Below are 25632 nucleotides of genomic sequence, written 5' to 3'. Positions count from 1 at the left end.
TCATAGCTGTTATTGCACAAGAAGTTTACAACACGAGACAGTCAATTCATTCAAAAGGCAAGAATTCCATAACGCCTTGTGTGACGGTTTCCTCTAACTGAACCCTTAGATCTGATTGGTTGACCTTCTGAAGTCTAGTTGTCACTGCTGTATACTCCATGGTCTTTTGCTACTAGCGGCTCTTAGTACAATTTTTAATGTACAATTCTACAGAAAGGGATGCCAGCAGAGAAAAGGCAAAATGACTGGTGTGATGATTTGGTGCAAGACACTGGTTTATAAATCCCTTATCTCAAGAGTCTTGTCATTTTCGCCCACAGGCCAGGACTTGCCCCCTTCCCAAATTTCCCATTTCATTAATTTAGGACACAAAGGCTTACCTAGTTAATATGAGCCTTGGGATTGTCCCCTTTACTGATTGTGGGCTCAATTACCCAGCAGATGCCCTGGAACTTTCCAAGTCTCAGAGTTTTGAGAGAAGCAGGCACCAGCCACAGCGGAAGGAGAGAGCAGCCTAGTGCTTCCTGCTTATCCATAACTATGATAAACTCTTAAGCATACCTCATACTGAAAACGGACCATCACATTCTGTTTCTTACAATCCCCAGCTATCCTGGGGTCAGCCAGGGATATATAAGACTGTCTAAAAACCAAACAACAAACACCCCACCCCGAAAGGATGAACGGTGCTGGTGGCAGCGCTGATTACCAGCAGAAAAGTCATGAGTCATGGCCATAACTACCAGAGTTACAAAGAGCTTTATTAGGAGGGAAGGGTGGGGGAGAGGGGAGCCAGGCCTGGTGGGAGGGAGCAGACAGCAGAGAGGGTGAGGGTTTGCATGCAGCTTTTAAGGCACATATGTAGTTGCCAGCACCCCCTGATGGTGTAAGATGCAAGACCCCGAGCTACGCATGTGCTGGAGTGAAGTCAGGATCCTAACAAACCCCCTCCCCCCCCCCAAAACTCACCATGCCTATCCATCTTAGGAGGCTGAATAATTAAACATGTAAATAATTTAATTGATTTTAGTGCATATATGTACTCATCTTTATAGATTTATAGAGTTGTTCCTGTTTTGTTTTACCTTAAGTAGCAATAGCTAGCTTAGTAAATACCTGGATGTCAGTATAACTGGCCAAACTCCCATGACAAAGTCATTCCTTAGAATTAGAGACACTAACCTGGTAAGACTCTTTACCCATAAAAGCACTTGCCACAAGCCTGATGACCTGAGTTGGTCCTCAGAACCTGAATGATAGAAGAAACCATACCCCCAAAGTTGTCCTCTACTTCCACGAGTGCTATAACAAACACATGCACACACACACATATACACAAACTAACTAACTAACTAAATAAATAAAATTGGATCCACAGCTCTTGGGTGGTCAAGGTCAAAAGTCAGGATTCGGAGTAGATTCCAGGGACTTGCTGGCTTGGACGTGACTACCCCAAACCTTGGGTATTATCAATTTCACTGAAGTTCCTCCATGAACTATCTCCAAAAACATGTGCAAACCTTAGGATGTTCTTTATGCCATGGTCATGTTTTAAATGCCATAAACCCCAAGGACACCAGCTGTTATCCAGGAGCATAAAAATCCCAAGATTTGCCAGACAGTGGTGGCACACGCCTTTAATCCCAGCACTCGGGAGGCAGAGGCAGGCAGATCTCTGTGAGTTAGAGGCCAGCCTGGTTTACAGAGTGAGACCCAGGACAGGCACCAAAACTACACAGAGAAACTCTGTCTCAAAAAACAAAAACACAAAACAAAAAGATCCCAGGATTTTAAATAAAAGCAGCTTTCAGGCTTCATGAGATAGGCCTGTAAACTGTCTTCTTCTTGCTTCTGAAGGTAACTTTATGGGCTGTGCAGAAAACAACAAAGTGTTGTTATCCATCGTCTTAGTTGGGGTTTCTACTGCTTCGGTGAAACACTAGGACCAAAAAGCAAGTTGGGGAGGAAAGGGTTTATTTGTTTTACACTTCCACATTGCTGTTCACCACTGAAGGAAATCAGGACAGGAACTCAAGCAGGGCAGGATCCTTGAGTCAGGAGCTGAGGCAGAAGCCATGGAGGAATGCTGCCTACTGGCTTGCTCCTCATGCCTTGCTCAGACTGCTTTCTTTTTTTCTTTTTTCTTTTTGGTTTTTCGAGACAGGGTTTCTCTGTGTAGCTTTGTGCCTTTCCTGGAACTCACTTGGTAGTCCAGGCTGGCCTCGAACTCACAGAGATCCGCCCGGTTCTGCCTCCCGAGTGCTGGGATTAAAGGCGTGCGCCACCACCGCCCAGCCCAGACTGCTTTCTTATAGAAACCAGGACTGCCAGTCTAGGGATGGCAGCACCCACCATGGGATGGGCCCTCCCCCACTGAACACTAAATGAGAAAATGCCTTACAGTTGTATCTCATGGAAGTATTTCCTCAACTGAGGTTCCTTCCTCTCTGATGACTCTAGCTTGTAAACAAAACCAGCCAGTACATCCATGAAAACAAAAAGAGAAACATCTTCGCTCAACAAGAGCCCAAAGCAAGAAAGGTAATGCTCTGTCCATATCTCAGGTCCTGCTCTACCTCCTTAGTAAGCAGTTTATACACAAGACTTCATGCTTCCCTCCCTTCTTTCCTCCCACTAACAGTTTTTGAGCTCTTATTATGAACTGGTTCTGGGCACAGTTTGGAAAAATCTGTAATAAAAAACAATTCGTTTGAGAACCACCATAGTGATTTCTGCCTGGACTCATGTCTTCGGTCATATCCCTGGAATCTGGCTGCTAGGATCTTCTTAAACCATGTCCCGTTTCTTTCAAAACTCTCCATCAGGTCTTTTATGTCCTTGATAATATTCAGATCTATGTTTTGATGTGTGGGAAATTAAGACCTGTCCTCTGAGGATTTACTAATGGGCTTTTATTTACTTGGTATCAGCCATATTAGATTGTCATCCTATCTCTCTGATTATTTCTAATGAGCACTGGTTTTAGCAATGGACACAATGTGATACGTTTTCTGTCCCGATAATAGGTTTCTCCGTCAACACAGTAAGCCAGATCAACCCAAAATTAAAAAGTAAAAGACCAGGTTTATTTGGGCAAAGTACTCTTGGGTGACCCTCCAGCCCCCAGAGATCCTGGCAGGGGAAGGAGGCAGGAGAAAAATCACACGGCCTGCCTAAAGGAGGCGGCTTATACCCTGTAGCCAATGCATGGTGATGAGTCAGCCACAGGCTGGGTTTGTACCCAAGTATGGTACGCTTTTAGGCGGGGTCTTAAGCAGCTAGCAGATTCAGGGAGGAGCTGCCAGGCACAGCTGGGCTTTAGGCGGCTTTTCTTTGTTGGAAATTCTCTGAGGGTGAGGCTTGGAGAGAGAAAGAGAAGTGAGGGCTTTTGCAAGAGCTGGAAGTCTCAGCCAAACATCATGTATGAGAAAAGAACTTGAGGTAACTTGGAGTCTGTGGTATGTTGTTCTTTTTCTTTTTCTTTTTTTTTTTTTTTTTTGAGACAGTTCCAGGCTGGACCTCTTTTCGAATGAGAATCAGCATATTCTTGTTACTCTAGAATCTAAGACTGGGATTTCAACACAAGCCAGCACTCTCAACAGGACTCATGGTCTTTACTTCCCTATTCTTATCTTTCAAAAAGCAAATTCCATTTCTCAGTCTCCCTGTTCTTTTCCTTTAATTAGGAAAAAGTCAGCCTAGATGTTATCTCTGGAATTTGGTCCAATGGTTTTTAGAGCTATTCAATATCTGAAGTATATTCTAGGCCAGAGGGATTATATCTTGTTGCCTGGTACAGGAGGGTTCAGCCCACTGTGGGCAGTACCATCTCTATGCATGTGGACCTGAGTTTTACAAAACAGCTAAACATGACCTAGGGAGCAGTCCAGTAAGCAGCATTCCTCCACGGTTTCTGCTTCAAGCTCCTGTCTTGGCTTCCCTCAATGACAGACTGTGATCTCTTAAGATGAAATAAACCCTTTCCTTTCAGTCAGAGTTGCTTTATCACAACCACAGAAATCATTTTAGAACTCTTGGCATATTATTACCTAAGTGATGCACAAACAGCCTGTATGCTTATGGTTTGCTGTATGCAAGAGGTGAAGCCACAAGACACCTTTAGGTAGTCACTCAAATTTCATTCATTCATTCATTTATTCATTTGATCAACAGTCACACTGAATTCTACTTTATGGAGACAGAGCCACTCACGTTGCTTTGATAATTTCAATTTGTCAGTCCAGATGGATTGTTCGCGATGACATTGAGGCTAAGAATTTAAGTCTTAAGTCAAATTCAACCAGGCGCAGACTAAGAGAATGCATATTCCACATGTGTGAAAATGCATATTCTAGATACAAATGTTTAACCCTTGAAACCAAGAGGTAAAGAGTCCCTCCAGTGCTGTACTTGTTACCTTAAGTGGACACACCTCTTTCTGCTTCAGACTGTGTACTCCTTTGTTCTTCATAAATAGAACACACTAGGGACTATGTGTATATATCATACATTACCTGGCCAAATGAAGTGACTGTATCTTACAAGGGTGGGAGGTGTTATTTTACATGAGAGAGATGTGTACAGGCCAACATCCTGGTCAGTTGCTAGGCAAGCCTCACTGGCTATAGGCAGTGATACCCACAGTTGCTGTCTTTTTCACATTAGTGAAGTGTTGCTCCATCAACTGACCAGTGGGCAGAGAGGCTCAGAAATCTGCTGGCGATTGGCTACCATTGACCAGCTTGGGATTGATTCTACGTTCTTTTATTGAGTCATCACACACAGTGAACAAATCTTATGCTTCAATTATTCTGACATATACATTCACCTATTCTGGCCTCCATCTTCAATTGGCTGTACCTGTCATTAAACTTCAACTTCGTGTCATTAGACTCGTGATAATATATACTTTTTGTGTCTGGCTTCTACTCTAGAGTGGTCTGTCACATTGTTGTGTTTACCACATTTGTTCTTTTCATTTCATGACAGCAATATATCACATGGAACATCAAGAAGGATTTACTCATTGTAGCAGTTCAGCTGGGATATTCTAGGCTAGTAAGAGCTCCATGAAAGGCAGAAGGGACCAGCAGATGGCTCAGTGGGTAAAGTGCCTGTTATGTAAACACAAGGACCTGACTTTGGATAGCCAGCACCCAGGTAAAAGCCAGGAGTGGTGGTGCACAACTGTAACCCTAGCACTAGGGGTATGAGTGTGGGTGTGGAGACAAGCAGAGCTTACTGGCCAGCCAGTCTAGCCAACTGGTAAGCTCTAGATTCAGTGAGAAACCTTGTTTCAACAAATAAGGTGGCTCGTGATAGATGAGAGATACCTGACATCAACCTCTGACTTCTACACACAGGTAGGTACACACACACACACACACACACACACACACACACACACACACACACACACACACTCACAGACTCACAATACCTTACCTACTTAAAGATAGTGATTGCTGGGTATGTGATTCCAGCCCTTAGGAGGCAGAGGAAGGAGGACCTTTGTGAATTGGAGGCCAGCCTGGTCTACACAGTGAGTTCTAGAACAGCCAGGACTACATTGAAAAAAGAAGTCACGGTGACATCCATGTCCTTGAGCTGCTGCCGAGGGCCATGTCTTGTTACTGTGACCCCCTGTGGCCATTTTGGTGTCCAAGGGCCATTCAGCCACTGGGGCCATGAGGATCTAGGTGGCCTGTGCTACCACATGGGCCTATGGTGACATCTGGGCCAAAGCTGCTATTGAGGGCCATGTGTGGGTCCATGACCCTACTGCAGCCAGGATCTGTGTTGATGTCCATGACCTGTGTTACCACCAGAGGCCATTCAGACTACTCATGTTGAAATCTGAGGGCCATGCTGAGTTGGCCCCACCCTTCACTGAATCTGCAAGATCTGGCCCTGCCCCTTGCTAGCCACTGCAACAGGAGAGCTGACCCCAATGGTGTGGGGACAGGAGAGCTGGCGGTGAGGGGGGTGGTCCCAGTGGAGGCCCAGACTGACCAACTCAGTTATTAGGGCTTTAAGTTAGCATACCCCAACATCTACCCTATCTATGACCTGCTGGAGCATGTGAAGAGGCTGGTCCTGTGGAACCATAGCCACAGGACTGTAGACAATTCCTGTGTCTGGCCAGCAACTCTCAAATACCCAGCAGTCACTTCCCAGATAATTGACTTGGAGGCTTAATATTATTTATAAATGCTCGACTGGTAACATAGGCTTATTACTAACTAGCTCTTACACTTAAATTAACCCATAATTCTTATCTATGTTTAGCCACGTGGCTTGGTACCTTTTCTCAGTCCAACATTATCATCTTGCTTCCTCTACATCTGGCTGGTGACTCCTGATTCTGCCCTTCATCTTCCCAGAATTCTCCTGTCTGCTTGCCCAGCCTATACTTCCTGCCTGGCTACTGACCAATCAACATTTTATTAAACCAATTCAAATGACAAATCTTTATAGTTTACAAGAGTACAAAAAAACAAAAAAACAAAAAACAAAACAAAACAAAAAGCCGGGCGATGGTGGCGCACGCCTTTAATCCCAGCACTCGGGAGGCAGAGCCAGGCGGATCTCTGTGAGTTCGAGGCCAGCCTAGGCTACCAAGTGAGCTCCAGGAAAGGCGCAAAGCTATGCAGAGAAACCCTGTCTCGAAAAAAACCAAAAAACCAAAAAACAAAAACAAAAACAAAACAAAAAAAAAAACAAGAGCATTATACCACAGCACAGGACCTCCATGACTCAGGACAACACAAGATATCTGAGAGGAGTTCTGGTGAGGGCCCAGTCATTGATTGTGTACCAGAAGCCAGAGGCCTCGAACCAGACCAACAAAACTCATTACAGTAAACATTTGCAAATAAAGCTATTTGGACAAAAGGATATATTGTGTGACACACCCCATAGTTCCCAATGCTACTAAGATGAATGAAGAGGTGATGGAGAGGCAGGATGGAGAAAAAGATGGAGTAAAGTGGTTTTTTATTTGCTTTCTTTTTTTAATTAATATTTTTATTTTTGGGGGAGGAGGGTGTTGGGGACCCAGTAAACAGCTTTGGAACTCATGAAACATGGCTGGATGGACAGCAAAACCACACTTGACTACGTGCTCTGAGGACCTAATGCTGTTATTGAGCATAGCCTTGCTTATTGTCCTCATGGTCAACATGTCCCTCATAATCTATGGGTTGAATGGAAACTCTAAAGGGGCCTCTAGTCAGTCCCTCACTGGGCAGTGTTACTGGTACTTACAATAATAGTGATTGACTTTTCCTAAGCATTGCTACTGGAGCAGATTAATGATTCAACCACCACCCTTACAAAGATTTTTGACATGTAGACTGCTAGTAAATTTAGGTTAAGATGTTTTTGCTAATGTCTTTGAGGTAGAAAATCTTGGGGAACAATTTAAAGTTTAGAAAGGCACATCACTTGTCCCAATAACCCCAGCATCCAGGGACAAGAATAGGTGGATTGCAGGAGCTCACTAGCCAGCCAGCCTATCTTTAGGTTCAGTGAGAAAACCTGCCTTAAAAACCTGAGGTGAACTGAGAAAGTGTCCACCACCCTCCTCTAGTCTTCACATGCACATATATGCATACACACCACATACATGCATATTAAAACTGTAAAGGCAGGAAGCATATACAAGTATAACATGCTCAAATTCACTCTGTAAAACGTACATCTTTAAGATTAAAAAATACAAATCTTAAAAAAAAGTTTATCTTTGTAAGATATTCAAGAAACCTCATTCCATAAGGGATCTATTTCTTGCTCCTGGTAAGGGTCCAACATATGGGACTGATCCAACTTAGGGAATCTCATTGCACCAGCATCTCCAAAGGATTAAAGACAACTTTCACTAAGACTCATTCTAGGCATGTCCTGCTAATGTGTCTCTTCCATTCATAAAGCCACTGTTCCCACCCCATCCGGTAGCATCACTAACACATTAAACAACTAAAAACTTCAGAACTAACATGTCTAAGTTATAGTCCTTAAGGGTCAGAGAGGTAGCTATATTTTAGGAGAGGGACACAATTCCTTATTTTAAAAGATGTTGGTGCCAAGGAGTTTATTGGGTCGAGATATTAATACACATCATACCCTAAGCAACATTCTAGCAACACAGTAATATCTAACACTTACTTGACTTTACAGAGTCCTAGGTTGCACTCTTCATCATGACAGCCATTAGCTATAAAGCTACTGAGAAACTAATTATAGGTAGTTAGTCCCCAATTTGTAGAAATTAAAACTAGAAATATTTTAAATAAGTTTAAGGTATATAGGATTTATCATGTTTAAAATACAATATGCAGACTAACCTATTATATCCAGATAGTAACAAACCAGATAATATTAAAATAATTTATTTTTTAAATTTTCAATAAATACTTGCTACATAACTGTATCTTCAGATAAATTAACTATTCTGAATTATCAAGAAATTAAACTATAAAATTTTTATAAGAAAAAAAATTATTCATTATACAGCATTTAAGTCTAAGAGCACAAATTTGACACACCTGTGGCAAGTTTTAAAAAGTACATTAATCAAGACACAATCTCAATATATGCCTATTCTATAACATCAGTCTATTGATCATTGACTTCCTCACTGCTACTCCCTCCTGCTTCTACCTCTAAAGTAAGCCCTTACTACAGAACAGTGAGTGATTTTCTACTAGAGGTGTCTCTGTCCCTATGCAGCACTTGGTACTATCCATTAAAATTTTGGTTGTTGCTGGGCATGGTGGTTCATGCACTTTGGAGACAAGAGGCAGGAAGATCCTGAGTTCCGAGGCTATTCTGGTCTATAGAGTAAGCTCTAGAACAGCCAGGGCTACACAGAATAACCCTGCCTGAAAACCCACCCCACCCCCATTTTTTGGGGAGGTGTTGTCTTAGCAAAGGAATGCTAAATGATATTGAGTGTACAGGGTGCAGAGATGCTACTAAACATCCAACATAGGTCAGACACCTACAACAAGATTAACCAGGCCCAGTGCTGGTAGTGGTAAGAGTTTTCTCAACTCTTGTAAAGAACTCACTCCCACCTTATGACTAACATCTCTTCCACTATAATTATGAATAGATTTTGGTAAATGGTAAGTAACTATTTAAAAGTTAAGCAGTTACCATTACCACTAAAAGTAATAGTTAACTTTAAGTAGTAAAATAATTTCAGAATGGTTAAAGCACAATATCAACCAAAAGTGACAAAAAATTAGCATACAGAACTGGCCTTTCCAATCTGTGGGCCAACCACCCAAGGTTTCAAACCAATCACATATTAATATTTGATCTGTACTGAATATGCAGACATGTAGACTTTTACTTATCACAAAGCATAGTAAAACAATCATTTGTTAGCATTTACATTGTATTCAGTGCTACAACCAACCCAGAGATGAGGTGAAGAGTTAACGATGTGCGTAAGTCAAATACAATGTCATCTTGTATAAGACTTGAGCATCCAGAGATTTGATTATGAAGGGGGTCCTGAAATTATGAGGGTGATTGGATACCATTTACTCTCCCTTGAACCTGCTCTGCCTGTTATTATTGTTATAATTATTTTAAGGATTAGGGACTCAACAACCCATGATCTCATGCCTGCAAAGCAATCATGGTACCACTGAGCTGTATCCCTGGCCTTAACCAGTTAAATATATAAGTGCTGTTTTGAAGCAGCTAAGTAGTCTCTTTTGCTCATTTTTCTGTCTTTATTTAATAAGACCACTTAGAAATTCGTCTACAATGATATAATTTAATGGTATAAAAATACACTTGGCAAATAGCAAAGTGTTCTGAAAATGTTTGTCAAAATGTAAAAAAATTAAGAGTTCTACTTATTTCTTCAATCGTGTCAGTCATATATTTGGACAGGCTAAATTAAGTTTTATTTATGGCATAATTTTGCAATAACCTCTCATAAATGTCCTCTATAAACATCAGTGCATACACATGGGATAGATAATACAAAACTGTAAGTCAGTGGGCTTTTTTCTCAAACAAATTCTGGTTGTAAAATACCCATGTATCATAAAAGGGAGCCCAGTTCAAAACAAAAGGAAACAAAAAAAACCATCTTACTAGGTAGAAAAAATTTTCAATTCAGTTACACATTCACATTCTATGTATTTTCTTATGGTCAACAAACTGACTCAAATGGTTTAAGTTATCCCACCATTTAAAGAGAAAAGTGTCTACAATAATTTTAAACCATGGAGTTAACTTAATTTCACCACTGGCTGCTTTCTTCATAATTTCTTTGAGTTCTTCCTTTGATACATAGAGATAGCTTTTAATCTCATTGGGATCTGGATTCAAGGTTACATTCTTCCTCAGAAACAAAATATAATCAATTTCATGTTCACCCCAGATACCATCAGATTGGGCCTTGTAGTAAATTCGTGTTAGATAATGCATCTCATTTGGATCAACCTACAACATAAAAAGAAAACTCAATTAATACCATCCACCAAGTCGGACATAGTGTACCTGTTTTTAATCTCAGTACTCAACAGGCAGAGGGAGATGGTTCTCTGAGTTTGAGGCCAGTCTCATCTACACAGCAAGTGCCAAGCTAAATAGGGATGTGCAGTGAGACACTGTTTCAAAAAATTAGAGAAAAACTGACTAACGACAAAAAGACAACCTAAAATCAACACAATTCAAGAATATCTTGTTTTTTAAATTTACTTTTTGTGTATGAGTGTTTTACCTGCATATATGCCTGTGAACCACTTGTGTGCCCAGTGCCCTGGGAGACCAGAAGAGGGCAACTGATCTCCCAGAACTGGAAATAGAGGGATATAAGCTGCCACATATATTGGTGTTGAGTATTAAACATGGGTGCTCTGGAAGAGCAGTCAGTGTTTTTAACTGCTGAGCCATCCCTCTAGCCCTTTAACAATACCTTGAATGGCAGCAGAGTCGTTTTACAATCAGAGGGTTTTTTGTTTGTTTGTTTTTCTAGACAGGATTTCTCTGTGTAGCTTTGAAACCTATCCTGGAACTCACTCTGTAGACCAGGCTGGCCTCAAACTCACAGAGATCAGCCCGCCTCTGCCTCCTGAGTGCTGGGATTAAAGGTGTGTGCCACCAAGCCTGGCTACAATCAGAGTTTTTAAAAGTACTATTCTCCTATTGATGATATATGGAAAAATTATTACTGTTTGAGTGTCTAAATTTTTTATTCTCGAGACCGAACATAAGTTAATTTTTTTCAAAATATTAAAAAATAGTTACTCAAACTAGAACGTTACTCAATAGAGGTTATTCAGAATAGAATGCATTCATATTTTAAAGTTGCTATTACTGAAAAACATTTACTATTTCAACTAGATGTGAGACACTTTGTCATACTGTTCAAAGAGGACAGTAAGGCATAGTGGTGCACATCTTTAGTACCAGCGTGCTGGCTGAAAACTGACACAGGCAGATCTCTATAAGTTTAAGGCTAGTCTGGTCTACACAGTGAGCTCCAGGTTATCTAGCCCTAAATTTTGGTTTCTTAAAATCATGGTCCTAGTTTTGCTCAATATTGATATACCAGTCTATATGATGGCTTTTTTAATTGATCAAATCAGAGATGAATGCTGCCTTGTGGACATCCTTAGGAACATGAACCACAATTCTGAGTGAACTGAAATAACCTTTTCCTTCCTTGGAATTGTTCCCTTAAAAAATACTCATTTTTGAGGCAAGGTCTTTCCAAGTAGCCCTGGCTAGCTTGGAACTCATTATGTAGATAAGTCTGGCCTGAAACTCAGAGAACCATCTACCTCTGCCTCCCAAGTACTGGGATTTAGCTCAGTGAGGACCTGCCAAGCATGGGTGAAGAACTGGGTTCCATCCTCACTACCACATAAACTAGGCATGAGGGTGCATACTTATAATCTCAGCACCAGGAAAATGAAGGCAGGTGGATCATCAAGGGCATCTTCAGCTACATGAGATCCATCACATCTCAGAAAGGAGGCTGGAGAGATAGCTCAGCAGTAAGAGTACTGTCTTGTTCTTCCCCAGGACTCAGATTTGAGTCCTAGCACCAACACGGCAGCTAACAACCAGCCTTAACTCTAGTTCCAAGGGACTCCACTCCCTCTTTCAGCTTCCTCCTGCACTGCATGCACATGGCACACAAGACATACATGTAGGAAAAGCACAGACATAAAACAAAAATAGGTATCACATATTTTTTTTAACGAGGCTGGAGAGATGGCTCAGCAGTTAAGAGCACCACCTACTCTTTCAGCTGGTGGTAGCTATTTGCTACTCCAGTTCCTGGGGATCTAACACCCTCTTTCTGGTCTCCTTGAGCACCAGACATATACGTGGTGCACAACATCAATGTAGGCAAACCATAAAATAAAAAGTTATTTTTTAAGAAAGAGAAGCAAAAAATTTGGCTGGGTTTGGAATACATGCCAATAAATCCAGCACTTAAGAGACAAAAACAAGTATATTATTTGTTGGAAACCAGTAGGAGCTATACAGCAAGACACTATTTAAAAAAAACAAAACAATAAAAATGTATACAATATTCCTTATTGAAGGGCTAATTCTATAAATCAGGAAGTTATAAAGCACAGACTATGTACTACTGTAATCACAGCAATTGGGAGGCTGAGGCAGGAGGATCAAGAATTTAAGGCCAGCTTGGATTACAGAGTGAAACTGTCTCAAAACAAAATTCTTGGTCTGGAACTGAAAGTTAGTGGAAAAGTACTTGTCAGGAATGTACAAAACTCTGGGTTCCACTCAAAGCACTGCTGAAAATTGCTTTTTGGTTATTAGTCAATATCTTAACATACTGATTTAGGTTTCAATTGTAGGCTATCTAAGGAGACTGATTACCTCTTCTAAGGGAATTCCCAATTCAGCTTTTAAGCGCCTCTGTGCAGCTCGTTTTACACCAATGGCGTTGTTTTCTTCAAGCTCACCTGGATTACTTAATGGATGACTACAGCAACTATTGGTGAAACAACCTGGAAAATATTAATATGAACAAAGATGAACTGTTCTTCAAATCAGGTTTGCAAGATCAAGGGAAAGTTTTATAAGTAATCAGATAAACAGAGTTTTAAGTCAGTTACAATGGGCTCCCAGTATTATTTTCTGAAAGATAGTTATGGATAATCTTAATGCTGTCTTAAACCAAGAAGATAAAAACACAGAGATAATTCAGATAGTAAGGTTATATTCATTGGATAAACTTATTTAATGTAAAATATAAATGAAGCCATTTACCAAGCTATTCCTTTTGGACCTTGGCTCCAAGAAGTTCAATCAGATTAATATAGTTCCCAGTAGAATCTACCTTGTGCGTTAAGTATACTAACCTGGAAAGGTAATTTTAGCATCTGATCTCTGCTGTAACAGGAGCTTATTTTCACTATTAAATAAGAAGACACTAAAAGCTCGATGTAATAATCCTAAAAGCAAAATAAGTATGATTGGTCAGAAAATGCCAGTTATTTGTCCAATTTCCCCTCTTGCAGTTGAGAATATGACTAGCAACCTGTTGACAGTTCTGCTATTTTCCAGTCTTCTAACAGGAATTTCTGCATGGCTGTTATGGAGAATAGTTCCAGCAAAACAGCAAGACTAGTCACCAAGTGAAACTCCTTTTCACTTGGCAGTGTTGGCAGTTTTGATGCAGGCCAAATGCTCTTTCAGGAATAGTAGCCAAAGCTACACAGTAAGACTCTCTTCACCCCCAAAAGAAAAAAGCATTCCTTTTATCCCAATATTTTTGTCAGCTAACTGGAAATGTCTACACAGATCACTTTGTAAAAAATATTTTAAAACAGTACCTTTGTCAATGTTTTCATTCAGGTGACAGTTTTTCTTGGTGTCAGCCCCAATTTTATTGTCATTTTCATCAATAAGAATACACATCTCTGCTAGAAGTTGAACTTGTTGTTCATCAAGATGGCTGGTATTTATTTCTGGCATTGTGACAGAATGTCTGATCTGACCTAGAACACTAATATTGAAAAAGGTCATCATATTATAGTTTTCTAAATGGCATATACATATAGAGAAGCATATCTAGATTTGAGCTGAGGAGCTAATTCAGCCATTAAGCTTATAATTAATTATGCCTATTGTTCCCATCTGCAGCCTCACCACTCCAACCCTGTGGGTTTCTCCAAGGATGCCACTGGCCAAATACTCAACTCAAATACTCAAATACTCAACCCTACTTGGACCATCATTTCTCCTATGACAATCATACCTAGCCTTTTATAACAGTTGCTCTAAAGTGCCAAACTCAATGTTCTATTCAAATTACTGAGCTGACACCTCTTGTAGCATTGGAAAATCAACTCCTCCTTTTGTGTATTTTTCTTTATATATTTTTCTACTCGTGATCTGGCTCCAACCTAATTTTTCATCCTATTTTTCCACAACAGTTTCTCAATTCTTTATTACATGTTCCTAAAATCATTCCAAGTGTTTTTGCCATTTGCATCCTCAACATGATTGGTAAAGAATGCCACACACCAATGTTAATTGAAATCTAGGTTTCAAAGTTCAATTCACAAACATTTAAACAATGTCCCATAAGATTTTATCCAATTTTTAACCTGGGCTCCTAGTTAGAAAAGACTTATGCAACAATTCTGTCAATTCTCCTAAGGGCAATATATAGATAATATTTTTGATGAAGAGGCAAAAACTTTATTCACTATATTCAAGTGGATGCTTTAGAGCAGTTCCTGGAATTTTTTTTTCTGAACAGTGAATTATTATACTGTCAATTCTGCTTTTATAAGTGCAAGAATTAGACAATGCCTAAACTAGACAATGTGGAACTAGGTGCAGCTGTGTTCCAGTCAGTCTTTTATTTATGGACACTAAAATATAAATTTCACTTAATCCCCATGTCACAAAATGATTTTTTTTCTTACAATCAATTATTAGGTTATACTTCATACATCCTGACCTTAGTGCAGACACCTAATTTTCTCAACTTAAGTGTAAATTTAGACCACTTTCTGTATTGTAACATCTTTTGCACATCTCTATCCAGCAATTTCTAACTTTTCTAATCTTTGTAAGAGTCCTTACATATCCTCTCGGTTTTTTAAAATAAGTTTTCCCACAATTTATTTTGAAGATTCTATGTAATCTACTTTCAAATATACAGATTACTGGAGTTAAAACATACCTTTGAATGGCTAATACAACTTTCTAAAACTAAATAGAGTACAGAATGAACTAATCGGGAGACAGGGGAATACCACTGATGACAATAAGGCTAAAATACTGAGTACAAAAAAAAACACACACCCCCCCAAAAAAAACCACCACCACAACAACAACCTCAAAAAACAGCAATGAGGTTAATGATTACAGGAAAGGACAAGCACTGTAAGAAGTGAAAATGTACTTCAACTGACAGGGTATATTTTCGACATTCATAGGCTAATTTAAAATTCTAAGGTTGATTTCATTCTTGTGGAATTACTAAACTTTTTGAAAAAAAAAGTCTTTAACTCATAATGCCAGGATATTAAGAATCAACTTCATTTTCTTACCCATTTAAAGATAAGGTGTGGAAAATACACATCACCTAACTCAAGAAAAAGATCCAGGAACATATAGGAGAGGCGTCTCCATTTCTTTATAAAATTCACCGGGACATTTAACAACCACAATACCTGCAAATCCTCTCTAAAACTAGAAGCAAGCAGCCAGACAAGTGAGGTGCTCCATAATGGAGCAAAGACTAGATTTTCTTAAGTCAAGTCAGTTCCTTTTTTATAACTCAGCTCCCCAAGGTCTATGAACCGCAGCATTTCTCGGACTACTGGATCGCTTCTCAGGGCGTCTCCACCGACAGACAGCCCGTTGGATCCGAAGCTCTGCCACTGGGATGCAGCCCATCACCCAACCCGCCCCAGAACCAGTACCCAGCCCAAGGGGAGCAACAGTCCCAGGCGGACCGAACGTCAAATGCCCACCATGGCGAGCCAAGCTGGGAAACCGCGTCACCTCAGCCTCAGCCTGCCACCCAGCACCTCCTGGTCCCCCGCGCCATCCCTCAACAAAGTGACTCTTACCAGAGACTCCGGCTAGAAGCGCCTTGAAGTGCTGAGGTGCCCCGTATTTCAACGCTCTTCGCAGCAAGCCCCGCCTTCAGACACCGCCCCCTAACGGCATGTCCAATCACTCGCGCCAGCGCCCGTCCGCGCCACATTTCCTCAGCCAATCGCCACTAGCGTAAGCCTGACGTCACGACCGCGCCAGGCAGGCGCGCGGTGGTGCCACCTCCCTGGCGCGTGGCTCTGGAAAAGTCTCTGGAGGTTTCAAGAAACGGCTGCCGAACTGGACCGCGAACGAGGGTGTTGGCGACTCCCGGTGCACAGCTGGGACTGTCAGCACGCCTAGCTGCCTCGTGGAAGGGAAGCTTCTCTACTGGGAAGGTGCCTTAAAGATGGTGCGGCCCAATCGGCCACCAGCCAATGGCACCTTCGACCATGCGGGCTCGCCAATCAGCTGGCGGCAAGGCCAGGGCGGGCCCCTGACCTGACTTGGGTGTGTGTGCGTGATGACGTCAGACGCCTTGAGACGGGAGCTCTAGGGAGTGCAGTCTTTTCACAGGGACGCCACTGCTTTTCTTCCCAGAGATCACTGCCCGATATTCTGTCCTTTAGAATCAGTCCTAGAGGGCGGAATGAAACTCCAGTTGGATGAACTTGATGAAAGTTAAGAAAAAGCAAGAAATCACTGTTAATGTATTGGTTTAGAAGATTTAACCCTGCTTCCCCAACATGTTATTCCAGTAAGAAAATTCTGTACATTTGCAGCAGCGCTAATTCCCAACGTGCTTTGCAATGTGGAATAAATTGTTCAGCAAAGTTAAATGAAGTTGAGGCAGGTTGGGGAACCAACGTTTGGACTGGATTAATTTGATAGTCATCAAACCATCATGTGACAATCCATTCTTAATAAATTTAGTGAAGCAAGGTTATATGTTAGAAGTCTTTCACTACAGGATATGTGAGGTTCGTGTAAATGAGATGTGATGAAATTGGTCGAAAGTTCATCTATTACATCAATTCGTTTATTTTTTGTGATGTGTATTGTAGTGTATGCATTATATGCATGTGTGTGTTCAGGTACATGATGTCTTCCTCTCACTTTTTTTAATTAACATTTTAAAAATTACAGGTTTATTTATTTTGCATGTGAATGGGCGTACCACAGTGCTCTGGTGGAGGACAGTTAAGAGAGTCCTATCTCTCCTTCCACCACGTGGGTTCTGAGTAGTAACACGTCCAGGTCTTCAGGCTTGGGGGCAGGTGCCTTTACCCATTAAGCCATCTCGCTAGCCCCTCCATCTTATTTTTTGAGAGAGGGTATCATTGATTTTGGAGCTTATTGATTTAGCTGAGATTGAATAGCCAACAAATCCTCATGCCTCTGCTCCCCAGTTTGGGATCATAGATACCATTGATATGCCTGACTTTATACATGGGTGCTAGGAATTTGAGCTCAGTTCTTTATGCTTTCACACTTTACCCAACCCTCTTTCCAATCCAATGCCTGTGGAATTCAATATTCTGAAGTTGTCAGCTAAGCAGTGCGGTGCACCAGTTCTCAAACTTGTTGGTCTCTAGACACTCTGGACACAGCTGTGTGTGTTGTATTAGGTAAAATGTATGAAGAACGTTTTATGTGACAAATTAGTAGGCAAACAAGTATTTTCAGTAGCTTCCAGGTGATCACAGTCATTTGTGTGCATGTGCGTGTGCGTGTGCGTGTGCGTGTGCGTGTGTGTGTGTGTGTGTGTGCATTTATATGTGGAGGTCAGTTGATGACAGGTCTTCCTCAAAAAAATTAAATAAAATAAAATAAGGCTCTGTACCTTATTTTTTGAGATAGTGTCTCTCACTGAGCCTGGAGCTGGATTATTGGTTAGACTGGCTAGCTAGCAAGGTCCAGAGTTCAGCCAATCCTAGCCTCCCCAACAATGGGATCACAGGTACACTTCCAGGCCCAGTTGGTTTTGTTTTTTTGTTTTGTTTTGTTTTGGTTTTTTTTCATTTTTAATTGTCTCAAACTTTTATTATTTTTTTATTAAGAGATTTTCTATTCATTTTTGATACCAACCACAGATTCCCCTGTCCTCCCTCCTTCCACCCCCCAAGGCCCAGTTTTTATGTGGATTTTGGGGATTCAAACTGAGATCATTATCCTTGCATGGCAAGCACTTTACCTACCGACTGAGCCATTTCCCCAGCTCTGGTTAGTTTTTGATAAACAAGCACACGGGCTCGCTTTTCTTTCTGTTTTGTAATAGTGATTTCCCATTTCTGGAACTTTTTCTTTTCTTTTCTTTTTCTTTTTTTTTTTTTTTTTTGAGGCCAACCAGCCAACCAGCCAGCCACTCTGAATACTGGATGGACATCATGAAGCTACGCAACAATGACAGCTGTGTATTGCTCAATTATTACTCCTGCAGGATGGCTCCTGTAGGTGTTATTCCAGATACAACTGTTTGAAATGGTTTACAGCAGATTATTTTTCCATCAGAAGCCTCTGTAAACTAAATGACCCTGTAGCTTTTCCCATCAAGATGAGGAGGGAGGCACACTGGAGAAATGGCTTAGCCATGAAGAACTGGCTGCTCTTGTAGAGGACCTGGATTCAGTTCCTAGTATCCACATGGCAGGTCACAGTTCTGGGGATCTGACACTTTCTGGCTGCCACTAACAACCAGGCACACATGTGATACAGATATATAAATGCAGGCAAACACTTATTCACACAACAACTTAAAATCTTTAAAAAAAAAAAAAAGTAGGAGCATTTTCTCAAGACCTGTGACTGGAGATTTTGAAGATGGGTCTTGCTATCCACCACAGGCTAAACTGAAAAGATATAAGTAATCCAGATTAGCCTTGTACTAATGGTCTTTCCTCTATGGTAAGGACAGTGTTTGAGATATGATGTAGCCTCATGCTGGCTTTGGACTAGTAGTATTTCTCCATTGCTGAGGAAAGTGTCTGAGATGTGATGTAGCACTAGGCTGATCTTGAACTTACCTTTTGCCTGGGCTTCCTACATGCTATGATTTCAGGCATGCATTAACATGCCTAGTTTGAAATATTTTAATGTACATGTTTGTTTTTATTTTATCAAAACAATGCTAGAAAAAAGGACAAGGGTTGTAGAGCTAGAAGGGAAATAAAACTTAGTAGCTCATGAACAGACCTTTAGCTGTGTGTTATCTTTGAAAGTTGGAAGGAAGATAGTTCTAGACTCTAATATTTCAGAGAAACTCAGCAGTAATCTATAACTTCTAACTGGATTACTAGCCTTTGAGTTTTTCAGTACTTCATGGTAATAGTTTCCTTTCTGGGGATTCTTCAGCTTTTCATATCCCTTCAACCTTAGTCCCAATTGGTAGATGCCCTCTATTTTAATTGAACTTTCTAGAGGACTAATTTGGAAAGTCCTGCAATCTTTTTGAATTGGCCTTTGCTATGGATTGCTTGATTTAGATTTATATATCTGCTTTTGTATCAGAATCTCATTCTGGTCCAACCAACAGTACCAAGAATGTGAGTATAAGGTTCAAAAGATAAGTAGAGATGAACAATATAGGAATTTAGAAAATAAATAATTGCTTTTTTTTTAATAATTACATAAGATTGCACTGTACATGTTGAACCTTTGGCATGATTTCAGAGGTTTTCTTCAACTATTACATTGTAGTAGTTTTGTAATCAGTTTTATGTATTTTATGTATTATGGGTGATGAGAAAAGAAACAAAGTGGTAGAATAATCTAACCAATAGACTGAGTTTTTAAAATCTTAAAGAAATATATAAGGAAATTCTTTTTCCTCATTGCTCATGGTTTGGACAGGAAATAAGCTTCAAAGGTCATGTGTTGAAGGCTTGGTCCCCAATGCAGGAACACAGCAGGAGTTAGAGCTTGAGCCTGGGGTCATGATATCATAAGCATTATGGTATTATCAGTGGATTAATCCCTTAGTGCACTGGCAACTGAAGGAACTGTTAAGAAATAATGGACATTTTTAGACTAGAGCCTAGCTGGAGGAACTAGGTCACTGGGAACACATTCTTGAAGATTATGTCTTGTTTCTTCCCATGCCCTTCCTGGTTTCAGTAAGGTGATCAGTTTTGCTCAATCATGCCCTCTCTATCATGATGATCACCTTCCAGTCCCCACAGGCTCAAAGTCAATACAGCCTAGTGACCATGGACTGAAACTTCTGAAATGATCAACTAAAATTAATAATTCCTCCTTTGTTTACAGGCATTTGATCACAGCAATGGGAAGCTAATTAACACACCCAGTTTGAGAAATATTCAATGAGTGTTACAGTAAAGTCAGAGGAGCTGGAGAGGGGTTCATATACCCATTGTTGAAGATCATGCCTGAGACCTCATGTGTGTTAGGTGAGGAATATATCCCTGGACTATATACCCAGCCCTCTCTTTTCACTTTTATAAACTTGGAGATAGGTTCTCACTAAGTTACCCAGACTTGCCTTCAACCCACTCTATAGCCCAAACATGCATTGAACTTGGGATCCTCCTGTCTCAAGTTCCTGAGTAGTTGTGGCTACAGACCCAAGCCACCAGGCTGGTTGATTCTTCTATTGCCTTAGGACCTCACTTCATATTCTTTGAATATTTGGAATCCTTTAGGAAGAGGGGAAAAACACATAACGTGTGTGATTAGGTTGGATGAGAATATTCTTGAAAACACAGTATTTGAGGGGAGATTGCTTAGATGTTGAAGTCAAAGCATGAGTGTAACATGAATCTTAAAAGGTCTTATTAATAAAAACAAACCCGGAGCCACGTATTGGAGTGAATGCTGAAAGATCAGAGAAACAAACAAGCCACAGCTAACCTCACTTCGCCAGTTCCTCAGCTGATCCTGTTTCCTCAAACTGGAAGCCTCTGTGTCCTCATCCGAATGGATCTCAGCTGAACTGCTGCTCAAAAGCCTAAAAGCTTAACAGGACTCTAGTTCCTAGTTTTCACACATTATATACCTTTCTGCTTCCTGCCATCACTTTCTGGGATTAAAGGTGTGTGTCACCATGCCTGGCTGTTTCCAGTGTGGCTTTTAACTCACAGAAATCCCAATGGGTGAATGGATCTCTGCCTCCAGAATGCTAGGATTAAAGGTGTGTGTGCGCCACCATTTTCTGGCCTATATGTCTATCTAGTGGCTGTTCTGTTCTCTGACCCCAGTTAAGTTTATTAAGATGTACAATATATTGGAGGACACAGTATCACCACATTTCAGCACAAATAAAATTTCACCACCCATGAGGACTTGAGTTTGATTCCCAGAACCCACATTAAAAAAGATGGTTTGGAGCCAGGTGTGGTGGCACACACCTTAATCCTAGCACTCAGGTGGCAGAGTGAGACAAATGGATTTCTATGAGTTTCAGTTAGGAGTGGTAGGCCAGCTAAAGCTACATAGGGAAACCAGTCTCAAAAACAATCAACAAATAATTTGGGCCTGGTGTGTACACTGATAAACCCAGAGTTGGGGAGGCAGAGACAGATAAATCCCTGGGGCTCTCTGGCCAACCAGCCTAGTTTATCTGATGATATTCAGGCCAAGAGAGACCTTTTCTCTAGTGAAATGTGGACAGTGCCTGAAAAATGCCATCTGAGGTTGCCATCTAAGATTGGTCTGTGGCCTAATGTATGATAGATTTATAACAATGGTATTACTGGAATATTAGGAAGTGGTAAAAGGTAGGAAGGTGACCTGCTGGAGGAGGTGGGTCATTGAAGGCATATCCTTGAGGCTGTATCTAACCCTGACTCTCTCCTTCTACATGCTTTTGCACAAGCTCAGGAGCCCAAGAAAACATGGACAGAGCCTCTAAGACCATGAGCCAAAGCAAACCCTTCCATGTTAAAGTTATGTCTGTCAGATGGTGATGGAGATGTAACACTAGTAAGTAGAGGAAGCATAATCATACAGTGACTATCTGACAACATTGGCAGGTTTTTTGGGGGGGGGCATTTTGCAGTTCAGGTTGGCCTGGAACTATGTATAGCCTAGGCTTGCCTAAATCTCCTGGTGATCACCCTGTTTCAGCTTCCAAAGTCTGGAGTTATAGTTTGAGCCACCATACCCAATAACAACAGGGTTCTTAAATCTTTGCTATTGTTTTTCGCAGGAGAAATTTTTAAGTGTTTGGAGAAGTAGTCCAGGAAAAGCCTAGAGCGTTATGTTATTCGACTGTGAACGCGGAAGACCAGAACGCTGTAGAAATGCAGACAGGAAGCACTGCTCTGGAGGCCTCTGGTGTTGACAGGAATGTCAAATACTACATTAGGTATCACATTAGAGGCTACTCATGTTACATTCTAGCTAAGAATTTGTCTGTATTTGCCCACACCCTGAGACTTTCTAAGGTGCTAAGTTTAAAGGTAGTGAAGTAATTAATTTATCAGGGAAAATTCAAGACAGCTTAGTGTTCCGGTTATGCTATCGTCTTGACTGGAGGCTTTTTAGACATATTTACAGTGAGAACTGGGAGCCAAAAGCCATTGAATACCCTGGAACTGGAATTATAGACAGTTGTAAGCCATCATGTGGGTGCTGGGAATTGAACCTGAGTCCTCTGCATGAGCATCCAACCAACCCAACCCCTATTTTCTGTTTTTTTTATGGAACCCTAAATTTATCAAAGATAAAATGTACTTCCATTAACAGTATCTTAAGTGCCATCCAAACATGGCTGCTTTGTTGCAAAAAAAGTCACCTAGTGGAATGTTACTTGGGTATGGGATTGTGGTTGACAGTGCTTTCTGCTGGCTACCACTAACAGCAGAATCTTATGTATTCATTGTTACTAAATAAAATTTTACTTAAATATCACAGCCTTCAAGATGAGATCTACATGAGCAAACTAGGGGTGGGAGGGTAATGGAGGGCAAGGGTCAGGGGAAAGAGAGCTTAGGGGAGAGGGAGGTCCCAGCTGGATCAGGAGCAGAATGGGAGAACGGAGAGGGAGATACCATGATGAATGAAGACCCCAGGGGAATAGGAAGAAGCAGAGTGCTAGAGAGAGGTCCCCAGAAATCCACAAAGATACCTCCACTGTAGACTACTGGCAATGGTTGAGAGAGTGCCTGAGCTGACCTGCTCTGGTGATCGGATGGCCGAATACCCGAACTGTCATGGTAGAACTCTCATACAGTGTCTGATGGAAGCAGAGGAGAAGATTTGAGAAGCAGGCAGTTTGGCTAGAAGAGCAGCAAGTTAATGTCTGTGGCATAGAAGGGTATGGTTGTTAAGGAGATTTGTATCCACAGATATTTATGTTAAGCAAAATGAGCCAAACTCAGAAAGACAAAAGTACCATACTTTCTATCATATGTGGACTCTATATTTAAATTCATCTACACATGTTTACACATTTTTGAAGGGCATACAAGTAGAAGAGGGACTATGATTGGGGAGAGAGCTTTAAAAGGAGAGTTTAAATGATGGAGTAAACAATAGAATATTCATAAAATGAAAGAAAGAGGGACTATCTGGGAGAGGAAGGAGACCAATGAGGGGATAGGAGGAGCACAGGAGGGCAAGAAAGGGATTTAATAAGAATAAATTATAGTAATATATATGTATGAAGATGGCACAATAAAACCATTACTTTGTAGGCCAACTAAAAATTTACTTCTTAGAAAAGAAAACTGGTTGTGGTGATACATGTCTAAAATTCCAGCACTTGTATGTTTTTGATGAATGAAGACCCCAGGGGAATAGGAAGAAGCAGAGTGCTAGAGAGAGGTCCCCAGAAATCCATAAAGATACCTCCACTGTAGACTACTGGCAATGGTTGAGAGAGTGCCTGAGCTGACCTGCTCTGGTGATGGCCGAATACCCGAACTGTCATGGTAGAACTCTCATACAGTGTCTGATGGAAGCAGATGCAGAGATCCATGGCCAAGCTCCAGGTGGAGCTCTGGGAGTCCAATCAGCGAGAGAGAGGAGAGATTGCATGAAAGAGAGATGTTGAGACAATGGTTGGAGGAAGCACAGGGACAAATAGCCAAACTAGTGGAAACACATGAACTGTGAACCAATAGCTGAGGAGCCCCCATGGAACTGGACCAGGCCCTCAGGATAAGTGAGACAGTTGATTGGCTTGAACTGTTTGGGAGGCCCCCAGGCAGTGGAGCCAGGACCTGTCCTTGGTGCATGAGCTGGCTTTTTGGAGCCTGAGGCCTATGCTGGGACACTTTGCTCAGCTTTGGTGTAGGGAGGAGGGGACTGGACCTGCCTCAACTGAGTCTGCCAAGCTGGGCTGACTCCCCAGGGGAGACCTTGCCTTGGAGGAGGTGGGAGTGGGGGGTAGATTGGGGGGGAGGACTAGGGGATGGGAGGAGGGAGGACGGGGGAATCCGTGGCTGATATGTGAAATTAAGTTAATTATAAAATAAAAATACTATTAAAGAAATCATAGCCTCCAAGTTTGACAATAATTTCCCTGAGAAGTCAAATTTCTTTCTCAGTTCATTTTATAGAATTGTTTCTAGTGGTAAGCTTTGGTTATTATACTGACTACACAAACACTCCCCCATTTTCTTGTACAGAATGCTTTGGTTATTTGAGTCTCCAAATATGATAAATTTGTTTCTTCTCCAGCAAACATTGCTATTACTGCTTCTTGAATCCTAGCCTTTCGTTTTATTTTATAGGAAGAGGGAGATTTGTTGACCCATATAGAAGGAAAATGCCTTCATGCTTTTACCTCAGGTGAGTTTTAAGCACCCTGTTAAAGTTGCCCACAAAGACAAGGAGGCTGTTTATGTAATGGTTCCAGTCTGTTATGTAGGTCTTCCCAACCTAGATTAAAGGGAAAAAAAAAGGCAGCTCAAGTCCCACCTTTTGCAGTGAACAGCTGATTCTGTTTTCTCTTCTTAGCCAATGGTGATCAGATATTTCAGAAGGAAACTGGGTGAGTCATCTTCTGCAGATAAGCTGAAATATTAATAGTTCTATCTCCATCAGGCTCTCCTGCAGCCAGATAGCAGGACTCCCACAGAGCCCTGCCGGAGAAGTGGTTCCCAGCAAGTCAGCTTGTAAAGCGGGTTGGATTTGAGAGATTCTGAAACCAGTTAAAGTTGGAGTACACTTGACCTTGCATTTTAATAGATTATTTTCCTTTCTAGTTCTTGGGCTTGCGCAAGTTTTAGGACAGATGGACTTAAAACCTGCCTGACCGTGGACCCCTCACCGGAACACCTGCAGTGGTGAGTACCCACGGCCCCGGAGGCTGCGCGTGCTTTTCCCATGTCACCGACGCTCCGGGGTCACGGGGAGCCAGCCATTCCTGCAAGGATCGTATGTACTGTGTGTGTAGGGTGTAGGATTTGGGGTCTAGCAGTGCCGGTGATTGGGGAAGTTCCTGACGGGGGAAGTGCTGGGTCGGCTTACGCCACCAGAGGGCGTCATGCTCGTTCTCCTGCAGTCACTCGCTGGGTCTTGGCTCGGCCTACATAGGCCACAGTGGAGGCCGCCAGGAACCCACGCAAAAGCCGCAAGCCGAAACAGGAGACTAGCCGCGCGCAA

General features: G+C 41.5%; 2 protein-coding genes across 4 annotated transcripts in view; one reads left to right on the top strand and one right to left on the bottom strand.

Annotated features, from left to right (window-relative positions):
• Positions 1–8075: 8075 nt before the first annotated feature.
• Positions 8076–25630, bottom strand: Idi1 (isopentenyl-diphosphate delta isomerase 1). 2 transcript variants are annotated; one of them, XM_006987848.4, is made up of 6 exons: positions 24946–25630; positions 16101–24022; positions 13845–14017; positions 13371–13463; positions 12886–13016; positions 8076–10467 (listed from the first exon to the last, which is right to left on the bottom strand). In XM_006987848.4, exons 2-6 carry the CDS (start codon positions 16235–16237, stop codon positions 10150–10152), a joined length of 852 nt encoding a protein of 283 aa, XP_006987910.1. In that variant the 5' UTR covers positions 16238–24022; positions 24946–25630; the 3' UTR covers positions 8076–10149. The 2 variants fall into 2 exon arrangements, with proteins under 2 accessions (XP_006987910.1, XP_015861858.1); XM_016006372.3 differs by lacking the exons at positions 13371–13463; positions 24946–25630 and having other exon boundaries at positions 16101–21920.
• Positions 22311–25632, top strand: part of Wdr37 (WD repeat domain 37) — a 63534-nt gene continuing 60212 nt past the window's right edge. The window contains exons 1-3 of one of the 2 annotated variants that reach the window (XM_076572875.1): positions 22311–22387; positions 24759–24816; positions 25233–25313. The gene's annotated coding sequence lies outside the window, so the exon portion shown is untranslated. Of the gene's footprint in view, positions 22388–24758; positions 24817–25177; positions 25314–25632 lie in introns of those variants that run through there. The other variant, XM_006987847.4, reaches the window with a different exon arrangement.

This window comes from Peromyscus maniculatus, chromosome 5 (genome assembly GCF_049852395.1).
Source record: "Peromyscus maniculatus bairdii isolate BWxNUB_F1_BW_parent chromosome 5, HU_Pman_BW_mat_3.1, whole genome shotgun sequence".
Classification (NCBI taxonomy): domain Eukaryota; kingdom Metazoa; phylum Chordata; class Mammalia; order Rodentia; family Cricetidae; genus Peromyscus; species Peromyscus maniculatus.
Note: the sequence above shows the minus strand (reverse complement) of the source record. Positions and strands in the feature narration are given on the sequence as shown.